At 33.9% G+C, this 18,209-nt stretch overlaps 1 protein-coding gene and 1 pseudogene across 1 annotated transcript; one reads left to right on the top strand and one right to left on the bottom strand.

Annotated features, from left to right (window-relative positions):
• Nucleotides 1-3,949: 3,949 nt before the first annotated feature.
• LOC105306247 (olfactory receptor 51F2-like) lies at nucleotides 3,950-4,897 on the top strand. Its single transcript, XM_011381145.1, has one exon. It carries the CDS (start codon nucleotides 3,950-3,952, stop codon nucleotides 4,895-4,897), a length of 948 nt encoding a protein of 315 aa, XP_011379447.1.
• A 2,764-nt stretch (nucleotides 4,898-7,661) lies between these two features.
• Nucleotides 7,662-8,612, bottom strand: LOC105306246 (annotated as a pseudogene).
• Between the last annotated feature and the right edge of the window lie 9,597 nt (nucleotides 8,613-18,209).

Genomic DNA, 18,209 nt, shown 5'->3' with positions numbered 1-18,209 from the left:
GAGTGATAATGATGTGTCCATTAGTTGTAACAAATGTACTATCTGTTGGGGGACGTTGCTAATGGGGAAGGCTATGCATGCCTGGGGGCAGGTGCACTTGGGAATTCCCTGTATCTTTATCTCAATTTTGCTGTGAATTTAAAACTGCTCTTGAAAGATGCATAGAAACAAATGAGAATGAAAATGCAACATATCAAAACTTTTGGGACATGGCAAAAGGAGTAATAAGAGGAAGTTTCTATCATTACAATCTTTCTCAAGAAACGAGAAAGATCTCAGCAAGTTAACATTACATCTTTAAAAACTAGAAAAAGAACAAATAAAGCCCAAAGTCAGCAGAAGGAAGGAAATAATAAAAATTAGAGTAGAATTTAATGAAATTGAAAACAAAAGACAATAGAAAAGATTAATGCAACAAAGAGCTGTTTCTTTGAAAAGATCAATAAAATTGAGAACCCCCTGGCTAGACTCATTAAGGAAAAAAAGACACAAATGAAAACAAAAATGAAAGAAGAGAAGCTATGACAGATACCACAAAAATACAAAGGATCATACAACAATACAATGTGCCACCAAATTTAATAACCTAGAAGAAATGAACAAGTTCTTAAAAATATACGTCTTTTCTGGACTCAATCATAAAGAACTGAAAACTATAAATAGACTGGTTGACAGTAAAGAAAGTTACAACAATCATAAAAAACCTCCCAAAAAGTCTAGGACCAGATGGCATCACCAGTGAATTCTACTGAACATCAAAGATGATTTAATAGCTATCCTTCCCAAACTCTTCCAAAAAGTTGAAGAAGAGGCAATACTTCCCAACTCATTTTACGAGGCCAAAATTATCCTGATAAAAACAAAGTCTTAAAAAACGACTACAAAAATTAAATTCATTCTGATTATTCCTATATCTAAAAGATACTTACCTATTAATTTACATATACTTTAAAGTTTTTAATTGTATTTTATAATCCTCTACCTGAAGACTTTTACCAAACAAAAATAAACCTTAAGCAGCATTCTCAGGCAATATCTCAAAACACATGCGCAATCTCAAAAGAAAAAGAATGGGATGCTGTGAAAGGGGAGAAAAAAAGGACAGCTAGTTCTATTCCCAAGCTCTGCTAATAGAGCTCCCTGCATTAATCAGAACAGTCCTATTTCCCAGGAGTTTTCTGATTAGGAGATTTCAGGTGGCCTGTGTCATGGCTCCTTATATATGCCATCTATCTCTGAGTAAACACCTCCCCAGATTCTGAGGCCCTTCTTGGCAAACAGGGTGGGGAAGACCACATCTTCATACTTTGTAAGTAAAGCTACTACATTCAGGGAAATATCAGACTTTACACATATCTGTTTCCTTTAAGAATGAAGAAGATTTATTAACTACAATGAGCTCTTGTGGAAACCTAAGGAAACCTATGGAAAACTTTTCCCTGAAATCTGTACTTGGGGACATTATGTTCTGAATGGTTTCCAGTGGTCTATGGACCACATGTGTTGATGCTTATATAATTTGTTAGTCTGCCCATGTAATAGTGAGTTTTCAGGTTTGTCGTGCCACATTTCAAAACCATCATCTAAAAGCCTCTGGCACTATGGCCACTGTCCACTACCAATATCATCCTCATCTTCATCAACCTTTACCATTACTAAATGTCTCCCATTTTCTAGTTAGCAGATTAAATGCCTTATAAATGTTATCACGTGTAACCCATAAAAATTAATGCTTTGGTAAACTACTAATTTCACAAAGTAGAATCTAATGTAAAGTGCTTATTTGGAGACCCTCAGCTAGTTTGTGGCAGAGCCAGCATTTGCACCTAGGTTTGCCTGACCCTACAACCATATCAGTGACTTTCTGTAATAAGAGGAGAGAAATAACTCAAGGTAGTCCTGCTCAGAACCTGCAACATGCTTTTGGTGTGAGACTGGATGATCATTTTCATATAAGAAGAGAATTACTATAAAAAAATGGAAGGAGGCACATAAAAGTTTACCCTAGAATACTAGGACAGACTTTTCCATCAAAAAAACCAACACACACACACATACATGCAACTCATTGTTTGAGAGTAAAGGAGAGTTCAGTGATATTCTTTTAATAGATATGTAATTTCAGGCTACATAGCATGAATTAAATAGTCAAAGCTGTAATGTGTTGAGATCTTAATGTATTTTTTTTTAATTCTGGGTCAGTCTACAACTCTGGGATTTAATCTCTCTCAAAAAATATCTATTATCTTCTCATACTGCACAATATAGTGCAAGATATTGGGAGTACAATGATGAAAAGCAATGACCTAGTTTCTATTAGCTTATTTTAGTTGAAGAGGCGTATTTTCAAATAACTTATGATAACACAATGGAATGACCACTATTCCAGATGTATAAATAAAAAATGATGTAAAAAAAATGTGACTCCAGAGAAAGAAGCAATTCCTTCTAACTTGATATACAGAAGGTGATGTCATAAAATGCTTCCAGAATTAAATAAATTAACGTTAAATTTATAAATGGATCAAAGGAACAAATAGTGAGTCTGAAGAATTTAGGATCTTTCGAAGAAGAGTGAGAAGTACGTGATTAAAGAAAATACAGCGTTGTGAAAAAACCTGCTACAGTTGGTAGTTTAGTGACATAGGAAAAGCCCGGACTGACTATATGAAAAAGTTCCCAGGGTTGGAAAGAGAGTAGGGAGCAGCAAGAATAGGTTTTGGTCAGATTGGGAAGATACTTGACTGCTATAATAAAGAGATGAAGATTAAGAGATTCAACTTTGTGATGAAGACAATGAAGAGCTCTGTATGAGGAACAATGTGAAGATATATTTTCAAGATCACGCTGGCATCAACGTGGGGAAAGCATGGAAACCCTTAAACTCAGGGCAGGAAAATTACTCATGAGCATATTGCTGTAGTTCCTGGATATAGGAAAAAAAAGTGATAATAGTGATAATAGTTAATATTTGGTGAACTTTTATATCACAGTGAGGTATCCTCCTGAGTTTTTCACATACATTAACTAATTTAATCCTCACAATTATTTTATGGGGTATGCATATTATTATTTCTTTAGAGACAGAGAAGTCCAAGCACACACAGTTTAGTAACATCATATGGTTAACTCAGTCAATAAATACATCAATTTGTACTTGAACCCATCAGAGTTTAGAATATGTGATCCTAAAAATTCACTTGGGATGCCAAATAAAAATTCATAACATCAAAAATCCATAATACTGACCTTTGAGATCCTTTATACCAAAAACGTTCTGTTTGTAATTGTCTTGATTGCTTATATTTTTTTATGGTATGAAAGTTAATTAGGTACAGTTCAAGTTATGGTATTGTAAATAGTATATATCTCCATACAGGATATTATCATGTCTATTAACAGATAGTAGGGACTCAACAAATGTTAGTTCTTTATTATGATTGGACATAATCAAACTAATTGAAAGAAAGTATCCAAGAGATGAAGAGAGGATTTCTTTTGGGGCCACCAGAAGACAAACTTGTTTTATTTATTGAGTATATAGAATCAGTGCCCATACTTTTTGCTGTTCATCTGAAATTCTGTACAACCCTATAAGACATATTTCCACAAATACTTATTGACTGGCTACCATGTGAAATGATGGGTACAATCACACTGAAGAGATATTTGAGTTTAAATAAAATGGATCATTGCTGGATTTATTTGCATATAAATTCTATATCCTTATATAATTGTTCATTTCTTATTTCTTATTCTCCTCTTTTATTAGATGTGGTCTGGTTTTCTTTTTTAAACAAATCTTTACAAGCTTTTTATATCATATAAGTATTGTATTTTATAAATGTTTACCTGCCGAAATAATTATTTTCAGGTTGAATGTATTATAAAGAAGTATAATTTATCATTGAAGAACACTTAGATTAAGATTCTGCAGTTTGAGTTCAACATGTCGACTTTCCAGAATACCACAACCTCTTCTATTGTTTTCCTGCTGACTGGTGTTCCTGGACTGGAAGCCTTCCACACCTGGATCTCCATTCCCTTCTGCTTTCTCTATATAACTGCCTTTTCAGGAAATAGCCTGATTCTTTTTGTCATTGTCACTCAGCCCAGCCTCCATGAACCCATGTATTATTTCCTCTCGATGCTGTCCACCACTGACCTAGGCTTGTCTATATCCACCTTGATCACCATGTTGGGTATATTCTGGTTCAATGCCAGGGAGATCAGCTTTAATGCCTGCTCGTCACAGATGTTTTTCATTCAACTTTTCACTGTCATGGAGTCTTCAGTGCTGTTGGCCATGGCCTTTGATCGTTTTGTGGCCATTTCTAATCCTCTTAGATATGCCTCTATCTTAACTGATCTTAAAATAGCACAGATTGGAGTGGCAATAATCACTAGGGGAACACTGATACTGACTCCTATGGTATTGCTTCTTAAGCGTCTCTCATTCTGCCATAGCCACGTGCTCCATCACTCCTATTGTTTCCACCCTGATGTGATGAAGCTTTCATGCACAGACACCAGGATCAATAGTGCAGTTGGGCTGATAGCTCTGATCACAACTGCTGGGGTGGACTCAGTTTTTATCATCCTTTCTTATCTTTTGATTATTAAGACTGTCTTCAGCATTGCATCCCCAGAAGAGAGGAAGAAAGCTTTTAGCACGTGTATCTCCCATGTTGGGGCTGTTGCTGTATTCTATATCCCATTGATCAGTTTGTCCTTTGTTCACAGATTTGGGAAACAGGCCCCACCCTATGTACATACTCTGATTGCCAATGCCTACCTGCTGCTCCCCCCTGTGATGAATCCTATAATCTACAGTGTGAAGACCAAACAGATACGCAGGGCTGTGCTGAAAGTTCTTCCTAGTGCAACAAAGGACTAGATGAGTTTTTCAATGTTTTTTTAGTACTGATCATTTTATAAATTAATAAAATGCCACTTTTTGAGTTAAAGTATTGAGTCTCATGCTTGGGATGAGAGCATCCCAAATGATCACGTTAGCTTTAGGTTAGAAGACTATGAGTTATGAAAAAAATTTTAAGTTGGAGATTTTCTATCACCATTTTCTTCAGAGAGACAAGTTTCTTTGTGGCCTAAAATGTGGCACAAATAGACAAGTTGGGGTTAGAAGGACAGAAGTAAATCTGCATAGGTTTTATTTTATTGTCTTTTCCAATTGACTTGGCTAGAACCTCCAATACAATGTTGAATAATTGGTGAAAGTGAACATCCTTGTTTTGTTTATCATATTAGGGGAAATAATTCAGTCTCTCACCCTTAAGTATAATGTTACTTATGGATTTTTAAGAATCTATTATCAGTTGAGGAAATTCCTTTTTTCTTCCTAATTTTTGAGCATTTTTATCATAAATGTTGAATTTTGTCAAAATCTTTTTCTGCACCTATTCATCTATTGAAATGATCATATAGTTTCTGTTCTTTATTGTCTTTGTAATTACATACATCATATATATATAATAAAGTACATATATTCTATACATCAAATGTTAAATCAACCTTAATTTCTAGGATGAATCCCACTTAGTCATTATACGTAATCCTTTTCATGTTGCTGAGTTTGTTTTGATAGTATTTTATTGAGGATATTTACATCTGTATTCACAAGATATATTGATTTTTAATATTCTTTCTGTGATGTTGTGTTCTGGTTTTGACATTAAGGCAAAATGGCTTCTAGAATGAGATAGGATGTGTTCTCGCCTCTTCTCTTCTTTAAAAGATTTTGTAAAGAATCGATATTATTATTTTATTTAGATTTGGTTAATTTATCTATCTAGACCTGGTGAATCTATCTATTCAGACCTAGATCTAGTAAATCTATCTAGATCTGTGGTTTTCTTCTTTGGAAGTTTTAAAATTGCTAATTTACTGTTATCAAAGAAATAACTTTTGGTTTTGTTGATGTTAGCTATTGTTTTTCAATTCTCTATTTCATTAATCTCCACTAATCTAATCATTATTATTTTCTTTTTTTCATCCTCCTCACCCAGTATCTTAAAGTGGAAGTTTAGGTAGTCAATTTTAGATATTTCCTTTTTCAGTATAGGCATTTACTGCTATAAAGTTTCCTCTAAGCACTCTTTAGCTTCACTTCAGAATTTCGATATCTTGCATCTTGGTTTTCATTCATCTCAAGGTATTTTCTAATTCCTTTTGTGATTTCTCTTTTAGCCCACTGATTATTAATTAGCCTATTGTTTAATTTTCAAATATTTGTGAATTTCCAAAAAATTTTGTTATTGATTTATAATTTAATTTCATTGTGGCCCACTTCTCTTGGGGTTAAACCCTTGCTTGACATGCATGGCACTAGGCAAGAGAGCATACAGTCTTTTTAGCTTTTCAATTTGCCGCTCTGCCTTATGACACAGCTGGGAAAGGTTGTGGGGCCCCAGTATTCTTTGACTGCCATACCTGGAATAAGGCTTATGTCATATGATTAGGCCTGGGTGGATGAAGAGAGCCACTGACTTTTTGACTGTGCTTACCTAGAATTTAGGTTAGCATCCAAGGTTGGAGCTGGGGCATGGGGAATGAGAAATACTGTGGTCTGCCCTTCCTGGGAGATACCATAGCTTTATGTGGAGAGTGGGTGGGGATGGGGATGGGGTGTGGAAATGGGGAAGGAAGCCCTGTGCTCAGGGATTGGCTATACCACCTGGAGTAGAGCTATTAATATGCTGAGCTGTGGGGACAAAAGTGGGCTGCATCTAAGTGCCACAAACTCTGACTATTCTTACAGTGATTTAACAGGTTTTCTTGAATAAATGATTTTTCATTTGCTACATGCCCTCAGGCTAATTTCTAGAGAATTTAGATGTTTATACCTACATTTATATATAATTTTCATTGTTTATGTTTGTTTCCCTGAGGATCATGTTCACAAATCTCACGCTGCCATTCTGAAAGTTGGTCTCTCCATTTCTTTATAGTTCAAACCACACTTTGTGATGGTTTCCTGATCTTCTCAGGTTGGATTAAACATTCTTCTTATATGTTCTTATTACTCCTCCTGCTTATATACATATATTGTAACACATCACACAGTACTTCGGATTTTGATTGGTTACTTTTTTATCTACATCTTTCACTAGTTATGACAATATCTTGTTTGTCTCCACCACTCTATCATATTGTGCAATGTCTAGTAATAGTAGATACTCAGTAAATAAAAGAATGAATCAATGCTAATTAAATTATATGTAAAAATTTTAGATAACAAGATATAATTCATTCTAAAATTAAACAAAACTATTATATAGACTTTAAGAAAACAAAACAGGACTGAAAGACATGAATTATTTTAAGAAAAGTTTTAGAAGCTTGATCTAATGAGCAAAGTATTTATTTTAGCCACTGTCTTTCATGCTTTCAAAACTTTACTAACATTTCCATATTCTTAGGATATTTCATTGTGCATTCCTAAAAAGTGGATTAGTGGAGATTGAAAATAAAAAAAGTAGATTGAAAATAAAAAAAAAAATTCAGCCAAACGACATCCCTTATCCACTCCACCTCACCTATTTTTTTTTTTCCAGGTCACTAATAGAAGAGATCATATTGATTAAATACTAGGTCTTAGAAAAGATAGCTAAAGAGTAGATTTTATTGCATAGGTGTTAGAGTCAGACCTCAGACACCTTAGGAAATAGAACTTTTTTAAAGGCCCTATGGATCAGCTTGGTTTTCACGCTATAAATAATGGGATTCATCACTGGTGGAATAAGTAAATACAAATGGCCATAAGAGTATGTACACAAAGAGATGCCTTTTCCCCAAACTTATGGACAAAGCATAGGCTAATGAGAGGGATGTAGAAGATGGCAACAGCACCTATGTGGGAGATACAAGTGCTAAAGGCCTTATGCTGCTCTTCTGGGGAAGCAATGCTCAGGATGGTCTTAATAATCAGGATGTAGGAGAGGAGAATAAAGATGGAGTGTACTCCTGCAGTAGCTATGAGGGCAGTAAGTCCCAAAACACTATTGATCTTATTGTCAGAACATGAGAGCTGGATTATATCAGGATGGAAACAATAGGAATGATGGAGCACATGGTTTTGGCAGACGGATAGTCATTTAAGAAACAGAACCAGAGGCATTAGGATCACTATTCCCCTGACAAGAATGGCAAACCACATTTTAACAATTCCGGAATCAGTCAGGATGGTAGTATATCTCAGTGGGTTACATATGGCAATGAAGTGGTCAAAGGCCATTGCCAGGAGCATTGAAGACTCCATGACAGTAAAGAGTTGAATGAAGAATGTCTGGGCAGCGCAGGCATGGAAACTGATCTGTCTTGCATTGAACCAGAATATGCCCAGTGTAGTGCCTAGTGTTGAAATACACAAGCCCCAGGTTGGTGGATGAGAGCATAGAGAGGAAATAGTATATAGGTTCATGGAGACTTGACTCAGTGATGATGACAAATAAGCTTATGCCATTCCTGGAGAGGGCAGTTATATAGAGACAGCAGAAGGGGATGGAGATCTAGGCATAGGCAGCTTCTAGTCCTGGAATTCCCGTCAGGAAAAATATCAGAGATGGGGAAGTGATGTTAGTAAAAGATGACATAATTACTGTGGAATAATAATTCAGTTGAAATAAAATGTCCTAGAATGAGAAATGAAAACACCATTCAGCAATTTTATTGTGATTTCTATTAACTGTAGTTAGATAAATCAAATTGGGAATTATCCTTAAAACCTTATCCTTTTTTTGCTCTCTGGTTTTTCTTTCTTTTCTTTTTCCTATATTGAGCTTGCCCTCCATGATTTTTGTTTCCTGATTCACAACAGAGAATCTTTTTTTTTTTTTTTAATCTCAGGGGTACTTTTTGTCATCTTACACTTTGACCCTAAGCATTTTCTTTCCCTATGCTGTTGTACTCTCCATATAGAGGGAGAATTGGATTGAGATAATCTGAAAATACCAAGAATTTAATGAAGACCTCAAAGTAATATTAGTTTTTAAAAGTAAGATTTACTATTTAATAAAAAACGTGCAAGTTTGAATATTCGTGTTACTACTAGTACATTATCATGGAAATTTATTTTACATTTTAAAGTTATATAGCCTTTTCAGAAAATAATTTTATTTAAGGAAATAATTTTATATGAGTTCTAGATCCGATATTCTGTTCATTATTTCTTGGTCAAGGGATCTTACCCCTGTTCGGCTAGGGCTGTTTCAATTCTAGAGTTACATTTCTGATCTTGATTTTTAATTTTCTTACCTGTTGTCCCTGTAGTTGTGTTGATCCATAACTGTTAAAGAAAATTCATCTTCAACAATTAGTCCTTTAGGAGGCAACTGTATTAAATTTCAAGGGTAAGAGTGACCTGGGTATACAGAGCCTAGTATTAGATACTTTCCTCTCCAGCCTCATGTTTTTGCAATCATTGCTATCATTATTTATGTATAGCCTCTGAACAAAACATTTACAGAGAATATCTTCATCAAGGTAAATAACACAGTTAAGCTTTCCATTCTAACATCAGGCAACATCTGACATGAGACTTGAGGGTGAGGTCCTGGGCAAGTTTTATTCTTCCTTTCTCCTATCTCATATTGACCTAAATCTTGTGATCCAGTCCCTTATGTAATGGAAAGTCTTGCTAAGCTCTTCACTAAGCCACTGTGATGGTGCTCCGAATACTCTAAATTTTCTTCTCTTTGGGTCTCAAAGACTGAATGCTTTCTTCATAGTCCCAGGCATTGATTGAAATCCCATTGGTCATTCATGAACATTTGGAATCATGATGCCCCCAACTAGTTGATTTGGAGAATATACTCCTGCAGCTGTATTATACCTACACAGGCTTACCTCCTTAGTGATTAAAACATTCTGGCTCAAAATATTAGTTTGTGAAACCTCTTGTGACTATCTGTTGTATTGTTGACTACTTTTTGTTTAATCCCTAGTGATTATTGCTGTGCAGTCTCAACTTTTATTCCTGCTCTCACAGGCTATTGAGATCCCAACATACCTTACATCCGAGGCTGCTCAGTTTGGGTTCAGCACAAAAGAGCCTCGTGTCTTTGATCTTGTTATTTAACGTTTGTATTAAAGATGATTGAATCACATGATCTCTATTATTGTTTTCTTATTCTATGCAATTGCAATTTAGAAAGTTGTTACAGAAATAAGCTTGTGGGCATTACTTAATATCCTAAATACAAGAAATATTATGGAAAGGGCCCTTATGCAGAAAATTTCAAATGATGTTAAAATGATTATGAAGTAGTTACTTTGCTGATTATAAGGTGATTTGTGCTCCAGTGACTTTGTTATTATTTGATTGAAAAATACATTAAGTAAAAGAAAATCAATTTCTCACTCAGGTTTCTGTCATCATTCAAAATTAATATGCAAAAATAAAAATAAAATTTCCTTATTCATTAGATAATTTCAGAAGAACATTTTAAAGGTCATACATATAGAAGGATAAGGAAATATTATATTAGAAAAATAACGACCTTATGACTGGAACCACCAATTCAAATTTAAGCAGATATAATTTAAATAAAATAAATAATAAAAAAAAAGGTCGATATTTTAAGCCAGTGTCCATAGGTGGGAAAGCAGCAGTAGTAATGTTCAAGAAAAAGTACTATTTTGGTTTTGGAAGTCTCCTCCAAGGTGACTTAGGACATTGGCTATAAATGTTTTTACTTATAATATCTCAGAGTTATATGTAATTATAGAATTTTAGAATTGAAAAGTACCTTAGATATTTTACTTCTTCCTCAAGATGACATTAATTTTATAAAATGATCTTCTAGTTGCCTAAAAACAACTCATTAATTTTATCTGTCTTATTCCTGTCAAAGTGAATCGAAGAAAAAAATGATGTGTATATTAAAAACAATAGCACTTGAAAATTATAAGGTTTATAATCAGCCAAGAGAAAACTAAGAATAAATACATGGTTATATTCAAATGGCTGAAATGTTATATTTGAGAAGAATTACATTTGATCTGTATGCCATACAGAAGGTAAACCTAGAACCAGCAAGAGGGAGCTTGCAAGATGCTCCTTTAAGAAGTGATGCTCTAAAGCATGGAATGAGACAGAAACAGTGCAATATTGAGCTTCCAAAACTAGATGACAAAACGGTCACTTTGTCTAAACACAAATATGTATTGTACATCTACTATAGACCAGGCCTAGAAAATTAGATGTTAAGCACAACAACCTCTGTGACCCTAAAATACTTAGTCGGCTAGGGGTACAGACAAGTAACAAGGATTTAGCATAAAAAGTAAATTTAGTATGCTATCAGGACACATCAAGAAGACAAGTTCTTTGTGGGTGTTAAGGAATGGATTTTAGTAAATAATGATGTCTAAATAGAGACCTGAATTCTAAGTAGAGTTGGCAAGAAATGAATGTGTGTGTGTGTGTGTGATAGACAGTGTTAATTCTAAGTGTTAGCTTGGCTGGGCCACAGAATGCCTAAATATGGGTTTAAACAGTTTTTGGATGTGCCTGTGGAAGAGATTAGCATTTGAATCCACAGACTGAGTAAAGCAGAATTCTCTCTCCAATGTGGGTAGTCATCATTCAATTAGTTAGGGGCTCGAATAAAACCAAAAGGCAGAGGAAATGAAAATTCTCTCTGCCTGAATGCTGAGCTGAGACTTCAGTATTCTCATGCCCTTGAACTGCGACTTACACCATGAGCACTCCTGGCTCTCTGGCCTTCAGACGTGGACTGAAACTCACACCATCAATTTTGGTTCTTAAGTTTTCAGATTTGTACTGGAACTATGCCACTGGCTTTCCTGGGACTCTAGCTTGCAGACAGCAGATTGTGAGACTTCTCTGTCTCCACAATCACGTGAGTTTTTCACAATATATCTCCTTTTATATCTGTATCTCTGTATCTCTGTATCTCTCTTTCTATCTCTTCTATTTGTCAATCATCTATCACCTATCTATGTAATCTATCTATCTGCCTACCTACCTATCATCTATGCATGTCCTATTGGTTCTGTATCTTTGAGAACCCTGACTAATATAGTGTGAAAGGGGAGGGAAGGTACAATAATAACAGAATGTGTTTGATGATGTTTTAAATGATAAATTGAAGATGATAATAATTATAATTACATTGCAAGATACTTAAGACCTATCATTATTGAATCCCAGGCTTTACAGAAATTATATACTTTACATGATTTATCTCATTTAATTAAAAAATTATATTGCTTATTAGATTTCAGTTTTTTTCCATCCAGGAAAGTAAAAATTAGAGTGATAAATAAATCATAATATTTCATACAGTGGAAAAGATAGCCTTTGAATTTCATTTTTATAAATTCAAAGTTTGTTACAGTTCTACCATGTTACAGTTCTACCATGTTACAGTTCTATCAATGTTTCTTCATGGTGGCAAAATTGGTAGAAAAATGTAAAAAACAATTTTTGTGTAACATATACATGTGAATTACTAAAATATCAAGTATTCGTGTGATTTTTTTCCCCTTCAACAACCATATACTATCATTGTTCTCTGTCTCTAGCCATAAAAAATACGTAGGTATTATGCTTATCACACACGGTATTTGATAGATTTGTTTTACACTTCCTGATTTTTGTTGTTCTATTTCAAACTTATTTTCTTGTTCATATTTTTTTACATTTTATTAATAATAAACCACCAGTTCTGCAACATGATGCCTTCAAAATATTAAATATCTTTAAATAATTTTCTATTTACACGCATGGAATGTTTAAAAAATTAGGAAAGTCAATTTAAATCTTTGTGTGTATACAAATTCATTTTTGTCCTTGTCAATATCACCTCGCATGTTAAAATATTAAGATTACTCGTTAAACTAATAGTGCATAATGTATAATGAGACCTGCTGCAATCATGGATTTGAGCTATGGGTTACTTTGATTAACTCTGCTTAGTTTTGTAGCCACTGCTGACATATTTAACCCACGTTAACTGACTTCAAATGCATCTGTTTATTATCAGCTTGACTTGAATGTTTCATATTTTTAAGTGGGTTGTAGTATGTTAATCTGAATGGATCAACATTATCCCCACTACAAGAAAAAAGAACTAAAACCTCATGTCTTACTACTAATAAATCACTATTAGTTTCAGATAAATTATTTATCTCTTTAGAGCTCAACATATAACCCCAAGTATCTCATATTTTATGTTTTTACTTAAAGAAAGTATATTGTTTTTCTTTTTATGGCAGAATTCTATATTGATGGGTAAAATTTAGTTTTTGAGTCTCTAGTTGGACTCTCCATGTCTAGCACCATGGATAATAAATTTTAGATATTTTATCTTATCTAGGGAATACCTGGCAAATTTCAAATTAATCACATACCCTGGATTTTTTTCAGAATTTCACTGTTTATAAATTTTTTCAGAAAAAAATATCCAGGACATTGAAAAAGAATCTCTATTCTTTATTTCTAAGCTGTGCCGAAACAGTAATAAATTACTAGGACCTTCACTGTAAATTCTTAAACCAGAGGCAATTCCACAGCACCTTGTGTGTACATGGTTATTATCTTATAATTTCCCTCAGAAATACTCCCTCTGGTGAGGCCAAATCTCTTGCTGAAAAATGGGCCCACATAAACTTTCTAACATTAATGCATATCCATTGTCTCTCTGATGTCCCTGTACTTACATCAAGTGAAAAGTATGTGAAAAAGAGGGCTCTGATGTCCCCTTCAGCTCCCAGAGTGGAGGGTATCTATGAGGAACTCATTCTCAAGAGAGTCATTCCCAAGAAATACCCATTCCTAAGGGATCTTTCTGACCATTTGTATTTGCTTCTGTTGCCTTTGTGTTTCAGAGTCACTCTGCAGGCCTAACTCTTCTTGTTCTCTCATATGGTTTTATGTACTGCAATTGATGAAGTTGTTTTCTTTTTGGTTGCTATGGTTAATATTGAAATACACACCAGAAAAATATAAATGTTGAGCACATATAAAAAGTGTATGAATATAGTTTTCATAACTATTTTGGGAAGGAGACCATTGAAATCATCCAATATACTCTGGGATTTTAGACAGTTATTCTGCAGAGAGAAAGACTGAATATAAATTAAAATTTCATGTAGTGCATATTATATTACTATTGACTTGATTACTAATTCAAACAATATACCACATTTTAAATTCTCGTGATTAAGTGACTTCTATTATTTTAGTTTCGCTTCCTCCTATATACTTCCATGTCAGGTGGTTTGTGATTTTATAGCATGGTTGTAGTAAAATAGAGTTACTTTTTAAAGTTCTTTGTAATTTCAATTATCCAATGTTTGTGTCCTTCATTAAGTTTTCTTGAAAGAGGGTATATCTATAATAAACATTCAATGACACCACGTCTTTGCAAATTATATTCCTCAATAAGCTAATTTAAAGCAGGAAGCTAATCTTGTTCATGTTTAAGGTCTCAATATCTGTCCTAATGCCTGGTTTACAGTAGATGGTAAATATGTGTTGTGTTGGAAGATGAATGAGAGTATAATTTGTCCTTGGTTTTGTTAGTTCTATCCTTATGGCCACAATACTCTGACTCGGCAATGTCTCATATGGTAAAGTGCGCCATTGTCTTATTCTCTGTAAAAAAATGAAGTGTGAAGTAGGTTGGGGTAAATCATACTACCAAAATCTAGGGAATTGGCTGGGCAATGAGCTAAATTGTGGTAGGACATTTAGTGACTATGGCTGATGTTTGTTGAGCCTGGGGAAGTTTTTAGAGAAAGCATTTCACAGCATTTCTATGTCTATACAAAGTAGCAATCCAGAAGTAGTTTACCAAATAGATACTATAGATGCCTAGAGAGAACTAGCTAATGGAGTTTGGAAACACATGGGGCTACTACCTAGCTAGAAAGGTGTCAAATAGAAGATATGAGAAAGAGGGAAATATGCAGGAATTCTGAATAAAGAGCTTCTCTTGGTTTTGTGTAGTTTTTGAAACAACAGGCAAAGTATCCCAAGACATTTTCTTACTATCTGAAATACAATTGCTACATTTTTCTTTAAATTTTATTTTCTCTGTACCTGTGGATATAAATGCATAAAAAAGGTAGGATAAAAAATCAAACTTATGCAGTGGTTTGCTATGGAGAATGTAGAAAAAGACTAAACTTGAGGGAATGTATCAAGGAAGACTGGCCTTTTCTATAAAATATTTTATTTATGAGCACATATTTATTATTTCTCATAGAACTAAAATTTAATTCACAAGTCTTTTAAAAAGTTAGTTTCCTGATTATTTTATGGAAAACAGAAGAAGGAAAGGGGAAAAGTTAGAGACCTATAAACCTGTAAGAAAACTCTGATTTAGTTTAAAAATTTTGGTGTCCTAGATTAAATCCAAAAGTAGAGATGAAGAGATGTTTTGGTGTTAGAATAGAAAAGAAATACAGATTCATTGGATGCAAGAGCAAAGGGTGAGTGAGCATTTGAGGATGGCTCATTAGTTTTTGTCTTGGGCATCTGGGAATTTAAAAAATATACAGCATAGCAGTTAGTTTTGAGAAACTTTTTATTCACACACAATTGCTTGAATTGTTCATGTCAAATTTGGCCTTATGCAAACTGCGATGAGTTCCTGAGACTGAGATCTTAGGTTCCAAAATTGTCCTTTACTTATATGGTTCGGAAAATCAGAGCTATGATCAATTGCTAGATAACATGGGCAGAAAAACTGGAATCCGGAAGAAGAGAAATTTCTTATGTTATACATGCCAAACATTGAATTCAATGATTTATCACCGAAATGATTCAGGTAGACTATTTGATAGTCTATTTTGTTTAGTTCGATTCTACAACTATTATTGAGTATCTGTTCTATGAAAGGTATTCTAAGTATTGTAGTGGCTTCACAAAAATTAAAGTTTTTATTTTTTTAGGGAATTTACAGCTTTGTGGAAGTAATAATAATATGTATGTAAAACATATGATCAAAAATGCATAAAAGCAAAAGAGATACAGAGAAAACTCTATGAAAAGCAAATTACGGGAAGGAGAGATCAGATATCATTGGAGCAATCATGAAAAATTTAATGAAGACCATATTTAAGGATGAGCCTTGACACAAAAGTAGAATTTCAAGGTGGAGGAGTGAATTTCAAGGTTGAAATGGAGTCAACAATAAAGCCTACCATTAGAAAAGTTCATATACATGACAGAGAAGTTAGCAGACTAGTTTTCCTAGACTATAGAGTATGCAAAAGAAAAAGAGATAGATTAAACTTTAAAAGAAAGTTGAACCCAAATTGTGAAGGACTTTATTATAGAAAAAAGTTGTTATTTCATTGAAGTGGTGTATGAAAAATAAACATGAAAGAGATGTTTATTAATTTGTTTTTAAATTTCATTTGAGCTGGATATTTGGAAAATTAATTCAAAGTGAATGATGTTCTAGTTTTATTTGTTTGCATGTGGCTTTCTAATTTTCCCAGCACTGTTTATTAAAGATGTTTTCTTTTCTCCACTGTATATTTTTGGCTCTTTTGTCAAAAATTATTTGCCCATATATATTTGGGTTTATTTCTGGGCTCTTAATTCTGTTCCATTGGTCTGTGTGTCTATTTTTTCTGCCAATACCATGCTATTTTCGTCACTTTGTAGTATAATTTTAAGTCAGTCAGTGTAATACCTCTGGCCTTACCCCAAAATTGATCAAAGACCTAAATATAAGACTTGAGACAATAAATTGCATCGAAGAAAATGTAGATATTAAACTCATGAACCTTGGCTTTAGAGAGGATTTTATGAATTTGACCTCAAAGGCAAGAGAAATAAAAGCAAAAATAGATGAATGGGACTATATCAACCTAAGAAACTTCTGCACAGCAAAAGAAACCTTCAACAAGACAAAGAGGCAACCAACTGAATGAGAGACATATTTGTAAATGACACCTCCAATAAGGGGTTAATATCCAAAATACATGAAGAACTCATACAACTCAAAACAAAAAAATCTCAAACAATCCAATTAAAAAATAGGCAGAAGAAATGAGCAGACATTTCTCTCAGGAAGACACACAAATGGCCAATAGATATATAAAAAAATGCTCAACTTCACTAGCTATTAAGGAAATGCAAATCAAAACCACGAGCTATCACCTCACACTCGTTGGAATGGCTATTATCTACAGGACAAGCAATAACGAATGTTAGAGAGGTTGTGGGGAAAAATGAACCCTCATATACTGCTGGTGGGAATGTAAATTGGTACAGCCACTACGGAAAACAGTATGGAGTTTCCTCAAAAATTAAGAATAGAATTATCATACGACTCAGTAATCCCTCTTCTGGGTATTTACCCCCAAATTTTGAAACATTTATCCATAAAGATACATGCAACCCCATGTTCATAGTAGCGTTATTCACGGTGGCCAAGACATAGAAACAACTAAAGTGTCCTTTGATAGATGATTGGATGAAGAAGATGTGATATATTTATACACACACACAATGGAATATTACTCAGCCATAAGAAAAGATGAAATACTGCCATTTGTGACAACATGGATGGATCTTGAGATTATCATGCTGATAAGTGAAATAAGTGAAATAAGTCAGAAAGAGCAGAGAACCATATAATTTGACTTATATGTGGGATATGAAACTGAAAGCAACAAATGAACAAGACAAAAAACAAAAACTCAGACACAAATAGTTTAGTGGTTACCAGAAGGAAAAGGGGGAGGGGTGAAAATGGATAAAAGTTAAGGGGTCAAATATATGGTGATAGAAAGAAATTTAACTTTGGATGGTGAACACACAATGCAATATACATATGACGTTTATTAAACTGTACTCTTGAATCATATAATTTTATTAACCGATGTCATCTCAATAAATTTAATAAAAACAAAACAAAACAAAGAAAAACCAAAGTGAATGATCGGTGGTTTGGGGCAGAAACAGCATAGATATGAGAGGTTAATTAGTCTCTGTAGGAATAGGAAAACTGAGAGATAGTGAAAATCTGAATTAGTATTTTGGTGTAGAAAAGATGATTGCCTTAGGTAGGATTAACTACATTGTGGAGATGTTTGAATTGGATTACATCCAGTTCCATCCAACTTTAAAATTGCATAGGTTTATAACTCTAATTTGTGATAAAATTTTACTGACTTTAAATAGGCCTTTATGGGAGCAATAATTG

Source organism: Pteropus vampyrus, unplaced genomic scaffold, assembly GCF_000151845.1.
Source record: "Pteropus vampyrus isolate Shadow unplaced genomic scaffold, Pvam_2.0 Scaffold431, whole genome shotgun sequence".
In the NCBI taxonomy this organism is placed as follows: domain Eukaryota; kingdom Metazoa; phylum Chordata; class Mammalia; order Chiroptera; family Pteropodidae; genus Pteropus; species Pteropus vampyrus.
This window is presented reverse-complemented; position numbering and strand designations above follow the sequence as displayed.

Excerpts from the sequence above, each read along its gene's own strand:
- LOC105306247 (XM_011381145.1), top strand. The coding sequence starts at position 3,950 with ATGTCGACTTTCCAGAATACCACAACCTCTTCTATTGTTTTCCTGCTG.